This window comes from Manacus candei, unplaced genomic scaffold, assembly GCF_025592945.1.
Source record: "Manacus candei isolate 608988 ecotype Guabito, Panama unplaced genomic scaffold, ASM2559294v1 h1tg000052l, whole genome shotgun sequence".
Lineage (NCBI taxonomy): Eukaryota > Metazoa > Chordata > Aves > Passeriformes > Pipridae > Manacus > Manacus candei.
The window spans coordinates 1,257,691-1,274,783 of NW_026138100.1; the positions used below are offsets into that span (position 1 = coordinate 1,257,691).

Sequence of the window (17,093 nt, forward strand, 5' to 3'; positions counted from 1 at the left end):
CTAAAAGATACAAGACACTCTTGCAGAAGATATCCTTGCTTATCCTCAAGAGTTCCTCAACACCATTCGCAGCAACAGGCAGAATGACTGACTGAAGGAGCAAAGTTTAATATTACTCAATGCACTACATTTGCTTGCTATTGTATATGTTAGCACAGGTTAGATATGCTATACTAGTATTTTCCTAAGTGCACTCTACCAGCTGCTATTCTGCATTTGCTGCCAATGTGTTTTCTGCTACAGTTCTTCAGACGATCATTTGATGATCTAAGTTTGACAAGGGACAGTGCCTCTCAACAGGATAAACCCAGCAAATTTACTAATCTGTGGATGAATCTTGCCATTCTCGAGTGACTAGAGCTCCTGAAGTGGCAGCACACGACCCTCCAACACAGTTAGCATCACTGTGAAGGCAAAGCACGGTGCCATCTGTGCAATGAACATGGTGAGAAGTTCCACAAGGTGTGTCTGGGTCATGTAGGTCATCTGCAACACCACTCAGCACACAGAGCTGTCATTTAGCACTGAGACACCTCTAAGTGCAACACGCCGGTCTGGGCAGCCACCAACTGAACTACCTTAAGTATGAGCACAGGAGCTTTCCCGTCAGGACCCCCACTGTCCCATGTAAGGCAAAAGAAACAGTACCACTCAAGAGACCCAAGAGATGAATGCTCTCCTATTATATCCCAACATACAAAAGAGACAAAATAGGCAATGAAGAAGCATCCTCCTAGGACAGACTCTTTTCCATCTCCCTCAGAGCAGGGGAGGAGAAGACAGAGGAGACAACAACTGGGACAGGGAATCCTACATTACACAGAGGACTGTCTCCCAGCAGTTGGACTGGGATGAACATCAGCACTTACTCTCTGATCCCTGTGGGTCAGACAGCTGGAATGTCTTTTTCCTCATTACTTAATCATTGGAGAGGCAGAACTAGGTGCCACTCAGCAGATCGTGGTAGTATTCCTGAGATACTCCTTATATCTTCCTTTATACTCCTAAGTTAAGAATAACAAGATGAAATGCACACAGTTCTTCTACACAGCTACTTTTTCAGGCTTTTCACTGATACTAACAAGAACTACAGTTTTCATTTATATTTGTTTATCTTCAAGAATTTGCTAGATGAATCTTTCTATACTTAAAAGCCGAGGCCCTCCAGAGGAAAAAATTACAACAAACAAGAATGTTTTGTTACCAACCCAGCACAACTGAGCTTAATTTAAACTCTTTAATGACCCACCACAAGGACTAGAAATGCATGCTTTTCTGTGCTTTATTCCAACTGCAGTTTTTTGAGGTTTAAGCAAGGGAATATACAGTGTCAGTTTTCAGGGACGCACTCTGAAAAATCACAAAATCTGAAAAAACACTGTGAGGTAATCAGTGTGATCAAGTTATCTCTCCAACTCATTAGAACTAAAAATCAGTGCCTTATGGTACAATCTCTATCGTATCATGATTCCAGCTTGCAATGATGAGTAGCTAATACTATTTGGGAAGCTTAAATTTTGCTATCTCAAGTTGTTTGTGAAACTGCTTCTCCTAAAATAGTGCTCTAGATGTAGGAAGGAGAAAGATAAAAACAGATCTACTCTGTCCTCTAAGACAGAACTAGTTTACAAAGGCATCCTTGATCCTGATTTAGCACTGCAACTCAGACCATTGTACAAAAGATCAATCAGGACAAGCAGAAAAAGCAAGAAAAAAGAGGAAATATAAGACGCATACAGACAGTAAAGTCCACTGGAAAGAACTGTCACTTCTATATTGTCATGTTGGAGACATCTGAAACCCAAAACACACTTCCACATCAAACTGTAAATAGCCCACATACAGAAGAATGCAGTGGAAGATAGAGATAAGTCAGCAAAAAAGTAAAGCTAGAAGCAAAATATTTATTTGATTATCCTCAGGATATGTGCAGGATTACATTTTATGATCAACTTTCAAGACTTTCCCATATAGAATTCAAGTCAACTGACCTTCTTTCTGTCCTAACTCTTGTTATTTCCTGCTAGTTATCACAAAATAGCAGTATCCTTGGCATCATTTAAAGAGATTTCCTACTTCTTTCCACACACGCAAGAGAAGAACAAACAGTTTCTTCTGGGTTTAGTGACAATTAAATGATGTGACCGCTTGTACGGTGGCACGGGCTTAAGTAGAAGTGTGTGACTGCTGTTCCCTTGGTGCTTGAAGCAGTCTTGTTTGCTTCCCGCTTATCTTTGAAAGCAGGAACATCTTAAAATAAAAGCGCAGCAGGGCCAGTAGGGAACTAGTTGGCAATACTCTACTTTTGAAAACATCTTGTGTGTTGGATTGCTCTTACTGAAGAGGACTAGTTAGATTTGTAAAGTCAGGTGAAATTTATAACACCAGCACTGACTGTCTTAAGTACAGTGCACGTATGGGCAGGGTGGGGGTTGATGTTTTTTGGGTTTTAATCATCAGTCAAGAAATTAGGAGTCTGAGGGAGAAGGACAGCAGCTCAGGTCCCAGGCATGCAACACACTGCAGATTAAAGGTATCTCAATAGTCATGGGGAGGGGAATTATCTTATGATGTTTACTTTCCACCAAGCCCTGGCAGAAGGGCAGACAGAGAGGGAATACATGCATGTGCTCACAGAGATTCACAACAAGGAGATTCTCTCTGCAGAGAAAATTACAGAATTGAAAGGAAATAAAAGTTATTGTCTTTAGTTAGAGAGCATCAATCTGTGACCTGTAAGTGTCCAGATTAAAAGAAAGTCTACTCACAAGTAATGCAGTCAAAATGGTTTAACTCTTCATTTTTATCTTTGAAAAACTGAGCAATTTTAAATAAACTTGAAAATGTCAAATTAAGACTTCAACCTGGTTACATTTAGAGAATAAACTAGATGATTAAATGGCCCTTTTCAAGAAATAATTATTTATTTTCCTGTGTTTACATACCTTCTTCTATCCAACTCTCCAAACCTCCCACTACTGTTCTCACTCTGATGCACAGGTCCAGAGGAACTGGTACAGTCCTTCTAATGTTATTTCTATCTTTTATTCCCACTCTAACACAAATAATCCTATTATCAGTTTTTAGCATCTGCATGATCAGAATGATCAGGCGCTATTTCCATGTCAGAGCACTAAACAATTCAAAATGAGGTTAGGCAGTTCTACTACTCCAGGATCTATACCCACTCCCATTAGGTTTGCAAATGAGATTTTGACTGCTTTGACTTACAATTCAGGGCAAGTAAGTGCACACTAATGGTGGAAAATATACTGCACACACAATGGCACCACAGCAGCAAACATGCACAGTATCGAGTAATAGTCACACAATTTGTCACTGATCCTCTCACTGTACCTGTACCTCTGTCTAGCACAGGTTCCACCCAGAGCAACCTGGCCCCCACAGCCCCATTTTGTCTCACACAGTATGATCACTCCCTATGCACAGAAGCAGAGCGGTGCTCTGTGAGCTGCTTCTTCAGACCAACAACAGGGACAGGAAGGACTGGTGAAGGGAAATTCCCAGTGACACCATCTTTATTCCTCCTCAGTGAAGGGTCAGAGCACAACAGAAATGCTGCACATTACAGGTTCAGTGGTGTACTGCAGATTGTGCGACAAAGAAAGAGATGCTCTTGCTGGAGAAGCTGCCAAGTCAGGATGGGACTGATTGACACTTTGTGCTGCTGTACATGATTAAGTATCTGAGACTTAAACAGACAGATTTTCTGCTAAGCACTGGGACAACCAATAATAAGGTGCACATGCTGATGTTAATTTTACAACTGCAATACCAAGATGTGAGTGCTCAGATTGGGAACCTCTTCCTCATCCTGTCAGAGCCAGATTTGCTGATCTTCCGGTAATAATGCCAAGCACATCCTCTCCTACTGCTTCTTGGAAAGCGAACATCTGTATCATTTGTATTTATTCAAGAAGATCCTCATCATCAAGGTGATATGAATAATCCTACATGTTGAACAAAGTAGCAACAAATACATATGTAGATATATGATGTACCCAAAAACATAGCTTGGATTCTGTCCTACATAGTCTTTTATAAATTAAAAATATGAGCTGAGGTGGGAAGATGATGTTTAAATTCACATTTTAAAGACAGTTACTACTTCGTGCTCTTCTTCATCAACTACTTCAAATACATTCTAAAAAAACAGTTAGCCTTACTGGCCTTCCTTTGTAAGGAAAAATATACTTGTTATGCTCAAGTCAGACAGGGAAAGCAACAGCCCTCAGAAAAGAGTTTGGTTGTACCAAATTCACCTTTCTATTAAATGAACTGTCATTTGACTAAGGGACACAGACTCTTAACAGGGAAATAAAAAACAACTGAACGTTAAATTTTAACCAAGTTACGTACTTTAAGGGAAAAAAACCCCAAACAAATCATATAATGTGGTAAATCCCTCTTCCTCAGAAAGCAAAACAAAACAAAAGTCGTGTGTCCCGTAGGAGTCAATGACAGCTCAAGGCTCGACCTCAGTAAGCTGTCAGCCTGCTGAAGAGAGATGAAAACCTGATGCAAACCGTTCTGCGGCTGCTTCTGTCGGCTGGGACTTTGATGAAGGCGTCGACACTCGTGTGCGAGCGGCGGGCGCACCTTTGGGCCCGCAGATGTTTTCCCACGCGGCAACAAACCTCCTGGACCACGACCCTAGTCTCTCGTCACGGGGGTGCCACGGCCAGACGCGGATCACAGCACCGCCCGCTGCCTCACGCTCTGCCTTGAGAGCCCCGTCAGGGGCTGGAGAGCGGCGCGAAAGAAAGATGGATAGATGTCTGCCGTCCCCCCGCCCCAGTCCCCGGTCCTGCGGCCTTTCGGAGCCCGGACGCAAGAGGGGCCGGGGCGGGCGCGGGCCAGGCGCCCGTCCCGGGGCTCCGGTGCGCGGCGCTGCGGGCGGACAAGCCTGCGCGGCGGCCGGGGCGTGGGGAAAGTCGAAGGGGGAGAAGCGGAAAATAAGTAAGTAAAGACGAAACTCTCCTCCTGAAGAGGGACACACTACGGCACAGTTCGCTTTCCTGCGGCGGCAGGCGGCCCGCCCGGTCCGACACCCCCGGTGCTCGGCGCCCGTCCGCCGGCGCCCCGCCCGGAGCGCGTCCCCCGCTTCCCGAGCGCCCCGGCCCCGCTCGCCGGCCCCGCTCACCTCATGGCCCAGCTCCGCGGGCGCCGCCCGCTCCCCCAGCGCCGGGCCGGGGAGCGCAGCGGCGGCAGCTCCCCCGTCCCCGCGGCGGTGTCCGGCCCCGGGAGGCGGCTGGCGGCGGGGCGGCGGCGGGCGGGGCAGGGGAGGGCCGGGCCGAGGGGCGGCCGCGCCGCGTCCCCTCCCCGCTCCGCCCCTGCGGGGCAGCGCGGGCCGTGGGGACGAGCACCGAGCGGAGCGCGGAGGCGAGTCCGGGTCCGAGATTGCCGGAGCGCTCCCGGGAAACTTGATGGAAACGGACTGTAAGTACCGCGGCTGTCCGGCCGCCGATATCGCCTCTGCTGTGGCCGCACGCAGTTATCCGTACTTGTGAGGATCTACACAACCCGCCACCTGCGCTGGTGGTGGTTATTTACTTCCCAGGAAGGCACCTCACAGCATTAAGAATGTCCTGCACACACGTACTGGTTTTGCTTCCTTCACTTGAGGTTCTGTTGCAGATCCGCATCCCAGCAGGCTGAGGAGCACGGGAAGGCAGCATGTGCACGTCCCCTGAAGCAAACGGTGGCTGTTTCTTCTTGTCCTATCGCAGGTCATCCCTGGGGAGATGCTTCCACCTTCTCCATAACCACCATTTCAGTGCTGGGAAACCATGATCAGATCCAGCTGAGCCTTCTCTTCTCCAGGCTGAACACAGCCAGTTCCTTCAGTCTTGCTTCCTATGGCAAGTTCACATTTAAACATCCCTGTGGCCCTCCATAGGAACCCCTCCAATTTTTCAGTGCCTCTTTTGAACTGGGGAAGACCACAGTTGGGGTCAGTCCTCCAGAAATAAACCCACGAGGGTCAAACAGAGTGGAATAATGGCATCCCTTGATCTCCTGGATATGGTCTTCCTCCCCCCCCTCCCCCCCGTTTAAAGTAGATATCATTTCAATTTCCAAAGCATGATTGAATCATAATTGCTGTTAAGTCAAAATCCACTGCTGGTCGTTTTTAACAGCATGTGTTGTCTCCATAGTGGCTGCAAGATCCAGCTAGGACTCTCACAGATAAAAGTAATCTATTGGGGCAGTTGCAAACATTGTACCAGCCTCTCAGCCAGACTTTTTGTCAGAAATCATGAACCCCATGGCAGTCAGCAGCATGGGATATGCCACTACCAGAGTTGCTACAGTTCACTGTTAAATTTATTAACTTAAACTGCCAGTGACAATACATATGTGCTAATATTATCATATGTTAATAACCAAGGCCTGGGCAACTCGAGAGTGCCCAATGTCTGTGGTGCAGCTGAGGAGGAGAAGTAAGGCAACATAAGGCACTTTATAATTATAATGATACTGCAATCAAGCAGCATAACAGCTAGACCACTGAAATGTACTCTGGGCCATGTCTAGCTTCTGGTTTGTACTAGTAAAGAAACCCTGGCAGAGAGAAACCACACTGAAATAGTTTCATTATTTCACTATGATAGATACTTTTACACTGGTCTAAAGATGTCTCCTGCAGGAGTGCAGGACAGGACTCCGTGGCTGTGTGAACACCACTGGGCTGTTGTTGTATATTTCTGTTGTTAATATAGCTTCCTCAGGCTCCTGAGAGTGTAGACATTAAAAATGGATAAAGTAAGGTTCATGTTTAACACATGCATATAAGCAAGCAAACAGACACTTTCACAGATGTATTCTTTTTATTCGTTCTCTTTGCAGCATTTTGAAACCCATGATTTCTGCCAGCAGCAAACTTGTTGTGAACTTTACTCTCACCAGAAAGCTCTCAGTCTGTCAGTGTGCAGTGGAGAAATGTGGAGAGTCCAATGGTCCCAAAGTGGTCCATCAGTATCAAAAAGATTCCCAAACTGAATGAGGGTCAGGCAGTAAGTCTCAATGACTTCCCAAGTGGATGTTTAAGTAAACAAGGAGCTAAACTGCTGGGCTGGTTGTTGAAGTAATGCTTTGGCTTTTCGCAGAGAAATCAATAGATGCAAATCACATGGATACAACCATATAGTAATCATCTGCTTTTAATAAAACACACAAAGATAGGAAGCACACACACTTCTGTTTGAGGCATTTACTGACAGGCACCCAGCCTGGGCATGACCAGAAGAGGTACCACCTCAACTCTTCTGCTATAAGTGGTCCTTTGGACACAGTGCAAGACCATGAACTTCATGTCTGGTTTCTGGGAGCAAGCACGTGGAAGTCTGCATTCTGGGTCCAGCACCCAGATGTGTTAAGAGTTGCTTATCTAGTTGCTTACTGTCTGAAAAGATGGCTGAATACAGGCAGAGAAATGTACTTTTCCTTCAATCTCATTCAAAGGACAGACTGAAACAGCTCTGCTGAACTTTTTGAAAGGGTTCAGATCAACCCTAGGGCTGAGACATGGCATGGAAAACTGAGCAGCTGCAGTTAAAAAGCCCTAAAACCCACAACACTCAGAGAAGGCAAGGCTGGATGGGTCTTTGAGCAATCTGATCTAGTGAAAGATGTGTCTGCCTATGGCGGGGCAGGTTGTTGGATTAGATGATCTTTAAGGCCCCTTCCAACCCAAATGATTCTGTGATCTAGAGTAGACTTCATTGGGTGGCTCAAGTGTTGGCTCCTCATGTTATAAATGAGTGGATTTTGCAAAAGGCCGATGCCTTTGGGGTTTAGCAGAGGAGGGAAGTCCAGAAGAGTGTCACTAGTGCAGGGTGTGCAATAGGTGATATCAGTAGTGTCTTTCTACCCGTTTCTACAGCTCGATTGCTGTGGGCTGTTCTGCCCTCTAGTGCCTGCAGCGACAGCTCCCTCTCTCTTCTCTCGGTTCCCCCTGTGCGTGCAGCACACGCACACCCAGGAGCTGCAGACCCCCGTGCCCTCCCCCCTTGCCACTCTGGGTGCAGAGCTGGCCACCCTTCGGCCTTACCTGCCTGCCGAGGACAGCTCCTGCTGGGGACACTGACCCAGCAAGGAAACGGTGTTGCTGCAATGTAGCACAGATGTACTTTTGTGAGGTGGACTGTCCCACTTGAGGAGTTGGCCTGTGAACCGACAGATACGCTAGGAAGTGCAGGCACATTTTGTCAGTCATGTCTGGTACCATTTCCAGTAAACCATCAGGAAAGGACGATTACAAAGAAAACCGAGACTGGACTTAAGCATGTGGCTCCAGCCCCTCAACTGGGTTCCAGGAGTCAGTGACTTAATGAGGATTTTGCACTGGCAGAAATTCCTAGTGGAACTCTGAACTTGAAAAGCTTGAGGAACAACTGCTTTTGCTCTATTACCTGCTGAGATGCCCATTCAAGTTTGTGAGGAAAGACTAATATGAGTGAAAAGCAATTTATCTACTTGCTGTAGTAGCAACCTTTCAAAATAGGGAAAGTCAGGAAATTTTGTTCCAAGAACATTATCAAAGCACTTGCAAACGTTATTATGATGCTCTCGATGTCCTTCAAGCACAGGGTGTGGGACAGCAGTATTTTTCAACAGTAAATCTCACAGTTTTTTGATGTATTGGATTGTGTAGAAGGGGATAGTATTTCCCTGCCATTCATTGCACTAGTAACTTATCTCGATTTTTACAGCCTGTAATCAACAATGCCACATATGGAAAACATGTTTTAATGCTTTACTGTTGCTTAGGTTCCTCTTTCAGCATGGGTACGGCACGATACTTGTAAATAGAGAGGAATTAATTTCTTCTTTCTGAGCCATTCATCTCCATTTACTTGATGACTTGCCTGTTTGTTACTCAGTTTCCAAATCCTGTGTTCCTGCTTGATCTGATTCTTCCAGCTGGGAAGAGATGGGATCTGAAGGCTGTTCCTCAGCAACAGGTTGGTCAGTCTCTTCTTTCTCTGTGACTGGTTGGTCAGCAGCATCTGCCTCACCAGACACCTGGGGTGCTGCATCTGGTGGCCTGGGCTCTTCAGCAAGTGCTTCTGTCTGATCAGGCAGAGGCTGACAGCTAAATGCATCTAAGCGTTTTTCAACCACTGTACGAATCAAGGCTGAAACAGAAAGCCACCATTAACAAACATGGAGGAAAACCCCTATAATGTAACATTTTTTATATATTACTGACCTGTAACTTCTTAAACAGGGAAAGAACCCTGAAGTAACACTAAAAATGAAAGAATATTTAAGTGAGACAAAACCATCCCTGCTGCTGTAGCTAAATCATTGGTTTACACTCAATGCAGTGATTTGAAAAGGGTGCAATATTGGAAATTTTTGTTGATTTTCTCACATTTGCTTCTCACTCACAGAGCAGGTCACTCCATCAGGAACAAGGACTAGCCAGGTTACACATAAGGTGATGTTTTGGGCAGTCTTCATTCAAATAGGTTAAAAATGGATCCTTAGAGACTTTTCCCCTGTTTCTGCTTAAGAGGGGAAAGAAGCCATGAACTGTCTCAGCTGAGGCTGTTTGCCTCTACAAAATTTGGGGGATATTCCTTTTGCAGAGATGATGTTTACTCAACAGTGGGTAACTGGGTAAAAGTCAGGAAATACAGAGGGTAAATAGCAAAATGGGCTGCTGACATTACTTATTGGCCTGTGCCAAGTGCTCTGTATATCTCAGAACTGGAGCAAGACTATGATATCTAGTTAAACAATTAAACAGATTTAACAGGAATGTGATAGATGTTCTCATCAACAGTGTATCCTGCAACAACATTATCCTAAGGATGTTTTAATTCAGTAGTCACATACACTATATTTTTTATTAAAAGAAATTTCCTTCCCCTCCTGAAGAGCTATGTGAAGAAGTGATCCTTGAATGTACATACTACCACATATATCAGGATAAAATACCTAACAGACCAGCTGTAATTGTCCAAATCATACTATATCTTAACAAATAAAATTCAGGGTCCCAGTTAAACTGAAAATAAATCCAAAGGAAGCAAACACAATTTTAATTAAAACTCAAAATCCCAGCAAGAGGAAAACTATAGGAATGAGGAAGATGTAATGCAAGTGTAAAAAGTGGTTTGATCTAGGAGCACTCCAGTGGATACACATACATCATAATTTTGTGATTCTACACAAGAGAGAGTTCAGATTGTTCAGGTGTTTCAACTACAGCCTCTGAAGACCGAATAATAAAAGAACCCAAATACTTAGCTTGAACTAGCCCAAAAAAAAACCTGATATTTCAATCTATTTCAAAAGCAAGGACAAGATTATTGACTATAGCAGGAGGTAAGCCCTTGTTTTGATGAAAAATGTTGGTCACCTCACTTCTCAGTCAGTCATGGCCTATGACTATCCTCCTTTCATGTAGGAGTGCTGGGAGCTTACACAAATCAATTAAGAGACTTTCATGGTATACATGTGGCAGTACACTCAATGGGCTTTTCTGTTCCCACTGGCATAATCAGGCACACTACAGAGAACATAACAGCAATGGTAGCTGTGTAACACAGAGGAAGTAGAAGCTTTATAGCAGAAAAAAAAGAATTGTGTTCTTTAACCATTCTCTTCCTGACACATGTTGTATCTCCCAGCATTAACACATCTCAAACAGTATAAAGCCAGGAGAGAGTGAACAGTGCAGCATGACTGACACTCCTATTATTTCAGATGAAAATCAGTTACCTAGCTGTATGTAGTAGTAGTTTTCCAACATTAAAACATTTTAATATAGTAAAAAAAACAAAACAAACAAAAAAAAAAACAACCAAAAACAAACAAACAAAAAACCCAAAAACAAACAAACAAAAACCCTAAACACAAAGGTACTTGGAGTTCTTGCTAAAATGACACCTCCTGCCTTAATCCACAGTGACGATGTAAATGTGATATTTGTTCTAACCAGGAAAAAAGCAATCAAGAACCTCAAGCAGCCCAGATTACATTACAGGATTTGCTAACTTACAGTCAAGCATTATCCTCCCCAGAACCTTCTTCTGTAGTGTTTCTTCCACTTCTGACATCAGCCATGGAAGGAATTTTGTCTCAATATCTGTAAGAATTTAGCAGGAAGAAAGAAAGAGAAAATGCCATTTTATTAAGGATGACTGACAGGACTTGGGGGCTGTTTTTTATTTGCTGCAACAATTAAGGGATGAACCCCCCTGCCAGAAAACACCTGATTGTAAGAGTCAGATAAAATCTCTTGAGTGTTGTTTGGTTTCTTATCTCCAGCCTCTCTTACTGAGGTTCATCATTATGGACTCTGACCAGAGTCCTCTCAACTGCAGTGATTTTCAAAGAGGTCTGGCACCCTTGAAGGGCTAGCACAGTTGAGATATACAGTCATGTTCTAGTGAGATCCAAATAACTATCCTGAACAAGTCAGGAGAATAACATTTCCTACCTTGCTTTCAAAGACATTTGGTGTGTGGTCTGCTGAAAGCATTTGTTCCCTCTGACTAAAGAGCTCTTGCTTACCCATGTACTTCTCAAATCATACTCTTTGTATGCTGTGGTCCCAAAGCCTGCCCTGGTTGCAAAATACACTCAGTTTCTGCATTAACCCCATGACTTATTCTGGAGAGAGTGTAGCTGTTCCCAAGCCGTGGTCTGCGCCCATGTGGAGCCTGGTGAAGTGGGGTGCAGCAAGGTAGTCCATAAGAAATGCTGGTGATTCTAAAGGCTTGGAGATCACTGATATACAAGTCCAAAATTATTTTCAGGGTCTAATTCTAATTGACTAATTTCTCCCTTGCTCTGATAATCATTAAAAAATATTCAGAATGACATACTGATTTCTTTGTCTGTTCTATCAAAACATATTTACTTCAATTTGGATATCTCTCTCTTTCTCTCTACTGTACCAATCCTAACCACTCATTTATATCTCTCCAATTCCAAAGCAGATCTTTTCACTGTCACACTGTCAGCTCTTGCTTATTCTTGACTACTTGTACAGATGACCAATAATATTTGTTTGTGTTAAAACTATGAATTCAGCCACAAATGTAAATTAATAAAGTCTTAAGACATTATTCTAAATAATAGAAAAATATGCTATGTTTTATGGTTGTTTTGAGCTTTATATTACTTAGTTTATATATTTTTAAAAAACAAATATAAACCTCTTTCTATAGGGTCATAAAAAAATCCACTGTCATAAAGGTTGCTGAAGACTGAGGGAATAAGGTCAGCCAGGTAACGCTTAGCAAATGCCCGAGCTGCAATTTTCTCTGTGGTCTCTTTCTGCTTCCGCAGCTTTTCCAAGTGCTCGAGTCTGCGACGTTCCTGTCAAGGTAATTATGCATGTGAAAGTTAGAGGCCTTTAGCTGTTACTTCTTTGATCTAGACTTTGAAGAATTATCACAGTGCAAGTCTCTTAAATTGCAAAGATAATCAAAACTGCAGATAATCACAGTCTCTACCTGGTATTTGCAGCCTCTGCCTTTCACAAAAACTCCTCATATGAAAGAGTGCTTCAAAGCAAGCTTGTACTCAATCTATGAAGTATTAAAATGCCCAAAAATTACAGAGAAACACATTTCTGTGTTCTGCAGTCCACCTTTTCTGATTTTGGGAAGTCTGTAAAATAAGGGCTTCACAGCTGGCCAAATGAAACCCTTCTCTGATGCCTTAGTATACATTGATCTCATGCCTTCTTGCTTTATTATTGCAGATCAAGCTGATCATTGGCCTTAGAATGAGATGAAGTTGGATAGTGTTTCCTGAACTTTTCATCTTTCCAATATTCTATCCTATTTGATGATTAAAAAGATTAAAACTCAAATTGGTCCAGGAAAACATTAAAAACCCCAATTATACAAGACTGATGAATAGTGAGTAAGACTTGCCTTTTCTGTTTATTCCTATTTACTAAATATTAATAATATAGCATAATACTTGGAGATCTTGAGATGTACGTGTGCACATAGAGTAGTGCATGCATTAGGTGTGAAAGTCTAGGAGGTGTCTCTTACTTTTGAGCACTCTGACTATTAATTTAGTAGTTATTATAATGAAAAGATTTAAGAAACAGCTGCACCAGGTACAGAATAAAAAGCTGTTGGTCTGGTCTCTTGATCAGATGTCCAAGTATACCAGGTCACTCAAGGGTGACTGCTCCAAATAAACACAACAGTATGATGGTGGTGTATGAGAGCACTTGGCAGAGTGCAGCTCACCAAAATGCTAGGAGGAATATCAAAGTTAACAGTGCCCTTTGGGGTATATCCAGCTTATCTCACAGCTTGTCATTCAGTACTGGAAATGTTTTTCTCCCTTCTGATGAGCATTCAGACTGTTTTGTTGTTAGGCAGGAAGTCCTACCTTCTCCTCTCTGATACGCCTGTCCTGCTCTTCCAGGCGCTGTAATTCAGCAAACTCTGCGTTACGCAGCTCTATAAAGGCACGCTGATGTGCCCGCAGCTCGGCCAGCTCTTCTTCCTCCATGACTTCCAGCAAAGCCTGCTCAACTGTTTTCCCAATCAGCACTTCCAGGATTGGCTTAACTTCAATGTCAAAGTCAAACAACTGAGGATAAGAATCACGGAAACAGAGATAAATGTCCCTTCATCACAACTGCTCTTAACAAGTATTGGCAAGGAGAACAGGAGGCTGAACAAAGCCCTTGTGCTGAAGGCAGGCCAGAGAAGTGCAGGTGGGGCCAGTGTCAGCTGAGGCAGAAAGAAGCATGAGTGCAGCTGGGAGGTAAGTGATGAGTGGACTGGAATGAGATACACACACCCTACCACAGCCACTGTTGGGACTGCCAGGGACAAGCTGAGCATTCACTTGGACCCTATTTCTATGTTCCCCACCTGTTCTTGAGCTGGACACGTTTTACAGAAGAGCACATTTCTCAGCACTGTAATTCTTAGCTGAAAGCAGCAGAACCAGTGCATATGGAGAAGTATCTTTCTTAATTTTGCACCTAACCTCAAAGCAGACATTGGAGAGTTGGGTTGGGTTTTGGTTTTTGGTTTTGGTTTTTTTTGCATGTTCTGTGAGGATTAGTTCCTTTCTGTTTCTACTTCAATTTTGCATCAGAAATGTGTTTTGCATGGGAGACATACTTCAACAGCACTTTGTGGACTGACTTTGCTTCATACCTCTCCTTCTTCTATTTGCGTGGCTATATCTTTTCCCGTTTTGGCTGGTATGAAGAGTGGAGTAGGTGGTCTGTCCAAAAATTCATCTGTTTGACACTCTCCATCAACCTCTACTATACGATCACAAATCTCTTCCAGATACAGTTCTAGAAACAAAAGCACATTGAATACTCAAAGCTGGATTCTTTTTATTTTAACTAAACTATTTTGATGACTCTACACTGTGAATTATATCCAAAGAGTCAAATAAATGTCTTATATAGAGTTAAAAAAAAAAAAAAAGGCAGCTCAACTTAAAACATAGATCAGTTTGCTGCATAGGCCATCTGATGCTATGTTCCCTGTAATGTCAGGTGCACTTCATGGAAGTGATCCCCAAAAAGGATAGTTCACTTGAAGCAAAATTTTTTAAACCTCCCAATTTTAAGCATATATGAAACTTCTCTGATGATCCTGGAAAAGGACAGAATAAATAAAGAAGTCTTGACTAGTGTTCAAGAATGTACACTGAAAACTGCAAAACAGACCTTCTGGGAAAATGTCACTAACTAGACAAGTTTATAAAGGGTTATAATGGAAAGGATTACAGAACCTCTGATTCTAGCATTCTGTGATTTTAAGCTTATCCCTGTGTGATTCTACCAACTTCATCATCAGCTTAGCAAGTGAATATAGATCAGCAAACTTTATTTTCAGATGCATATAAAAAAAAAAAAAAAAGCCTTTTACCTGTTTGCACATAAGCATGCTCTCTGCCTTCCACAGGCTCTGGTGTTCCTGGTCGAATTGGCTCTTTTGCACGCTTTCTTGCCAGTGCTCTTTTCTGTGTACCCTTCTGCTTTTGAACCTCAGGGGGATTGGGTTGGGTACTCTGAGCAGGGGTGAGGAAGGAAAAAACCACAAAACTGTGTACTTGAAAATGATATTTCATTCTTTCTACAGGAAACTGAAGATTGCTGTTTGATTTGACTGCCAGCAATCTAGCATTTTGGATTTACTTTTCTGGGTCCTGACTCTAAATTTTTGGTTGACTTAAAGACTGTAGGGCATGAAACTAATAAAATAGGCTAGCTGCCTACAGGCACATACTAATGGCATCTCACAGTAAGAGCATCCATTTGTTATTTGAAAGTGAATATATGTTTTTTCTGACAAGTGAGTTTTCAAATTTTGAGATGTCAAATGGACTTAAGTCCAATTATCATGTTATGAACACAATTGTTTGCTAGATAAAAATTACAGGACCAATTACTGCTGATGAAACAAAAGAAACTCATACTACCTTTTAAATTCAGTACTCTGCTTATGGATTGAAATGAACATCAGTTTTGAACTTCTTAAACAAAACTTACATGAAATTCACTCTAAGAAACAGATACTGAACAACACAAGTTATTTACATGAAGTAGCTTTTAAAAATACAGACTGCTTTAAATTTGTATATGATCAAATTATCTATGTTGAAATATTCTCTGAAAATAAAGTATTACATTTGGATGGGGTTCTGAGAAACCTGAACCAGTGGAATATCTCCCTGCCCATGGCAGGGAGTTGGAACCAGATGATCTTTAAGGTCCCTTCCAACCCAAACCATTCTAAGGTTCCATGACTTACTACTATATCAGGGTAAACAAAATACTTTTGCCTCCTCACAAGTAGCTTTTGCATACTGCTGGACCATTTAGCTCTGCTTCTATGCTAGGATAAGCCAAAGTCTACCCCAAGACTCAATTTCCCAGGAGCTGCAATTCTCCCTGATGACACCTTGCATATGATCACAGATTATGCAGTGATGACTTATGTTTAGGATCATTACAGATGATCCTAGAAAGAAATGCAGAGGCAAAAAAAGGAATCACGTACTTAATAGGGGGAAAACAATAAATGAGAACTACAGAAGTTCATGTGAAACTAAGTGCTTTAAAGAAGAGCTGGAAACAGACACACGCTAGTTTAACTGTGACTATGTGAAACATTTTAAGTAAAATTACAGCTTCAGTAGTTAAAATTATAAATGAAGGACAGCTTTCCTGGCCTACCTATGACTTTCCAACAAAGCTGTAGCATGATCCACATTAAAAAAAAAACCAAAACCAAAACCAACCAAACAAACAAAAACCCAAACAAAAAAACCCACGAAAAACACACACCTGCGGCAGGAGGCGAATGGCTAAAGCGGGTCCCCGCGCCACTCTGGGGTCGCGCATGATGTGGCCGTAGCACACCGGCTGCTTCTCCCTGCGAGCAGCACACACAGCGCCGGCTGCAGCTCCGCACACCGCCCGGAGCGGCTCCGACCGGCCGCAGCGGGCAGCTCCCCCCGAGACACGGGAAGAAGGGCTCCCCGGGAAGGGCGGCGAGGGAGCCGGGATGAGGGGAAAGGCGCGGAGGGCGCGGGGGCAGCGGCACTCACGGCTCGGCGGCGTCGGGCGGCGCTCGGTACTTGGGGCGGGCGAGCAGGGAGCGGGGCTGGCTGCTGTAGCTGTAGGGCAGCGCGGGGGCCACCGTCAGCTCCGACGGTCGGGCGGGCAGCATGGTGGGCTCTGTCCGGCAGCCGTCAAGCGGTGCGGGGCGATGGACCGCCGCTCGGATCGGGGCGGGGCGGGGCGGGCCGCGAGGGAGCTGTAACGGCGTCCGTCTCCTGGGCAACGCGTGGCGCATGCGCGGGACAGGCGGCGGCCGGGCCGTTCGTAGAGCCACAGAACGGCTTGGGTTGGAAGGGACTTTAAAGATGGTCCAGTTCCATCCCCCCGCCATGGGCAGGGACACCTTCCACTAGACCAGGTTGCTCAGAGCCCCATCCAGCTTAGCCTTGAACACTTCCAGGGCTGGGGCATGTACAGCTTCTCTGGGCAACCTGTTCCAGTGCCTCACCACCCTCGCAGCAAGCCATTTCTTCCTAATAGCTAACCT

At 43.8% G+C, this 17,093-nt stretch overlaps 2 protein-coding genes across 3 annotated transcripts in view; both read right to left on the reverse strand.

Annotated features, from left to right (window-relative positions):
* The window catches only part of PLAGL1 (PLAG1 like zinc finger 1), a 50,263-nt gene extending 44,864 nt beyond the window's left edge, over positions 1-5,399 (reverse strand). The window contains exon 1 of one of the 2 annotated variants that reach the window (XM_051801551.1): positions 5,165-5,399. The gene's annotated coding sequence lies outside the window, so the exon portion shown is untranslated. The remainder of the gene's footprint in view (positions 1-5,164) is intronic. The other variant, XM_051801553.1, reaches the window with a different exon arrangement.
* Positions 5,400-8,030: 2,631 nt separating this feature from the next.
* RSPH3 (radial spoke head 3) lies at positions 8,031-16,856 on the reverse strand. Its single transcript, XM_051801580.1, has 8 exons — positions 16,594-16,856; positions 16,331-16,418; positions 14,910-15,051; positions 14,181-14,326; positions 13,399-13,602; positions 12,198-12,360; positions 11,036-11,122; positions 8,031-9,161 (listed from the first exon to the last, which is right to left on the reverse strand). Exons 1-8 carry the CDS (start codon positions 16,839-16,841, stop codon positions 8,899-8,901), a joined length of 1,341 nt encoding a protein of 446 aa, XP_051657540.1. The 5' UTR covers positions 16,842-16,856; the 3' UTR covers positions 8,031-8,898.
* Between the last annotated feature and the right edge of the window lie 237 nt (positions 16,857-17,093).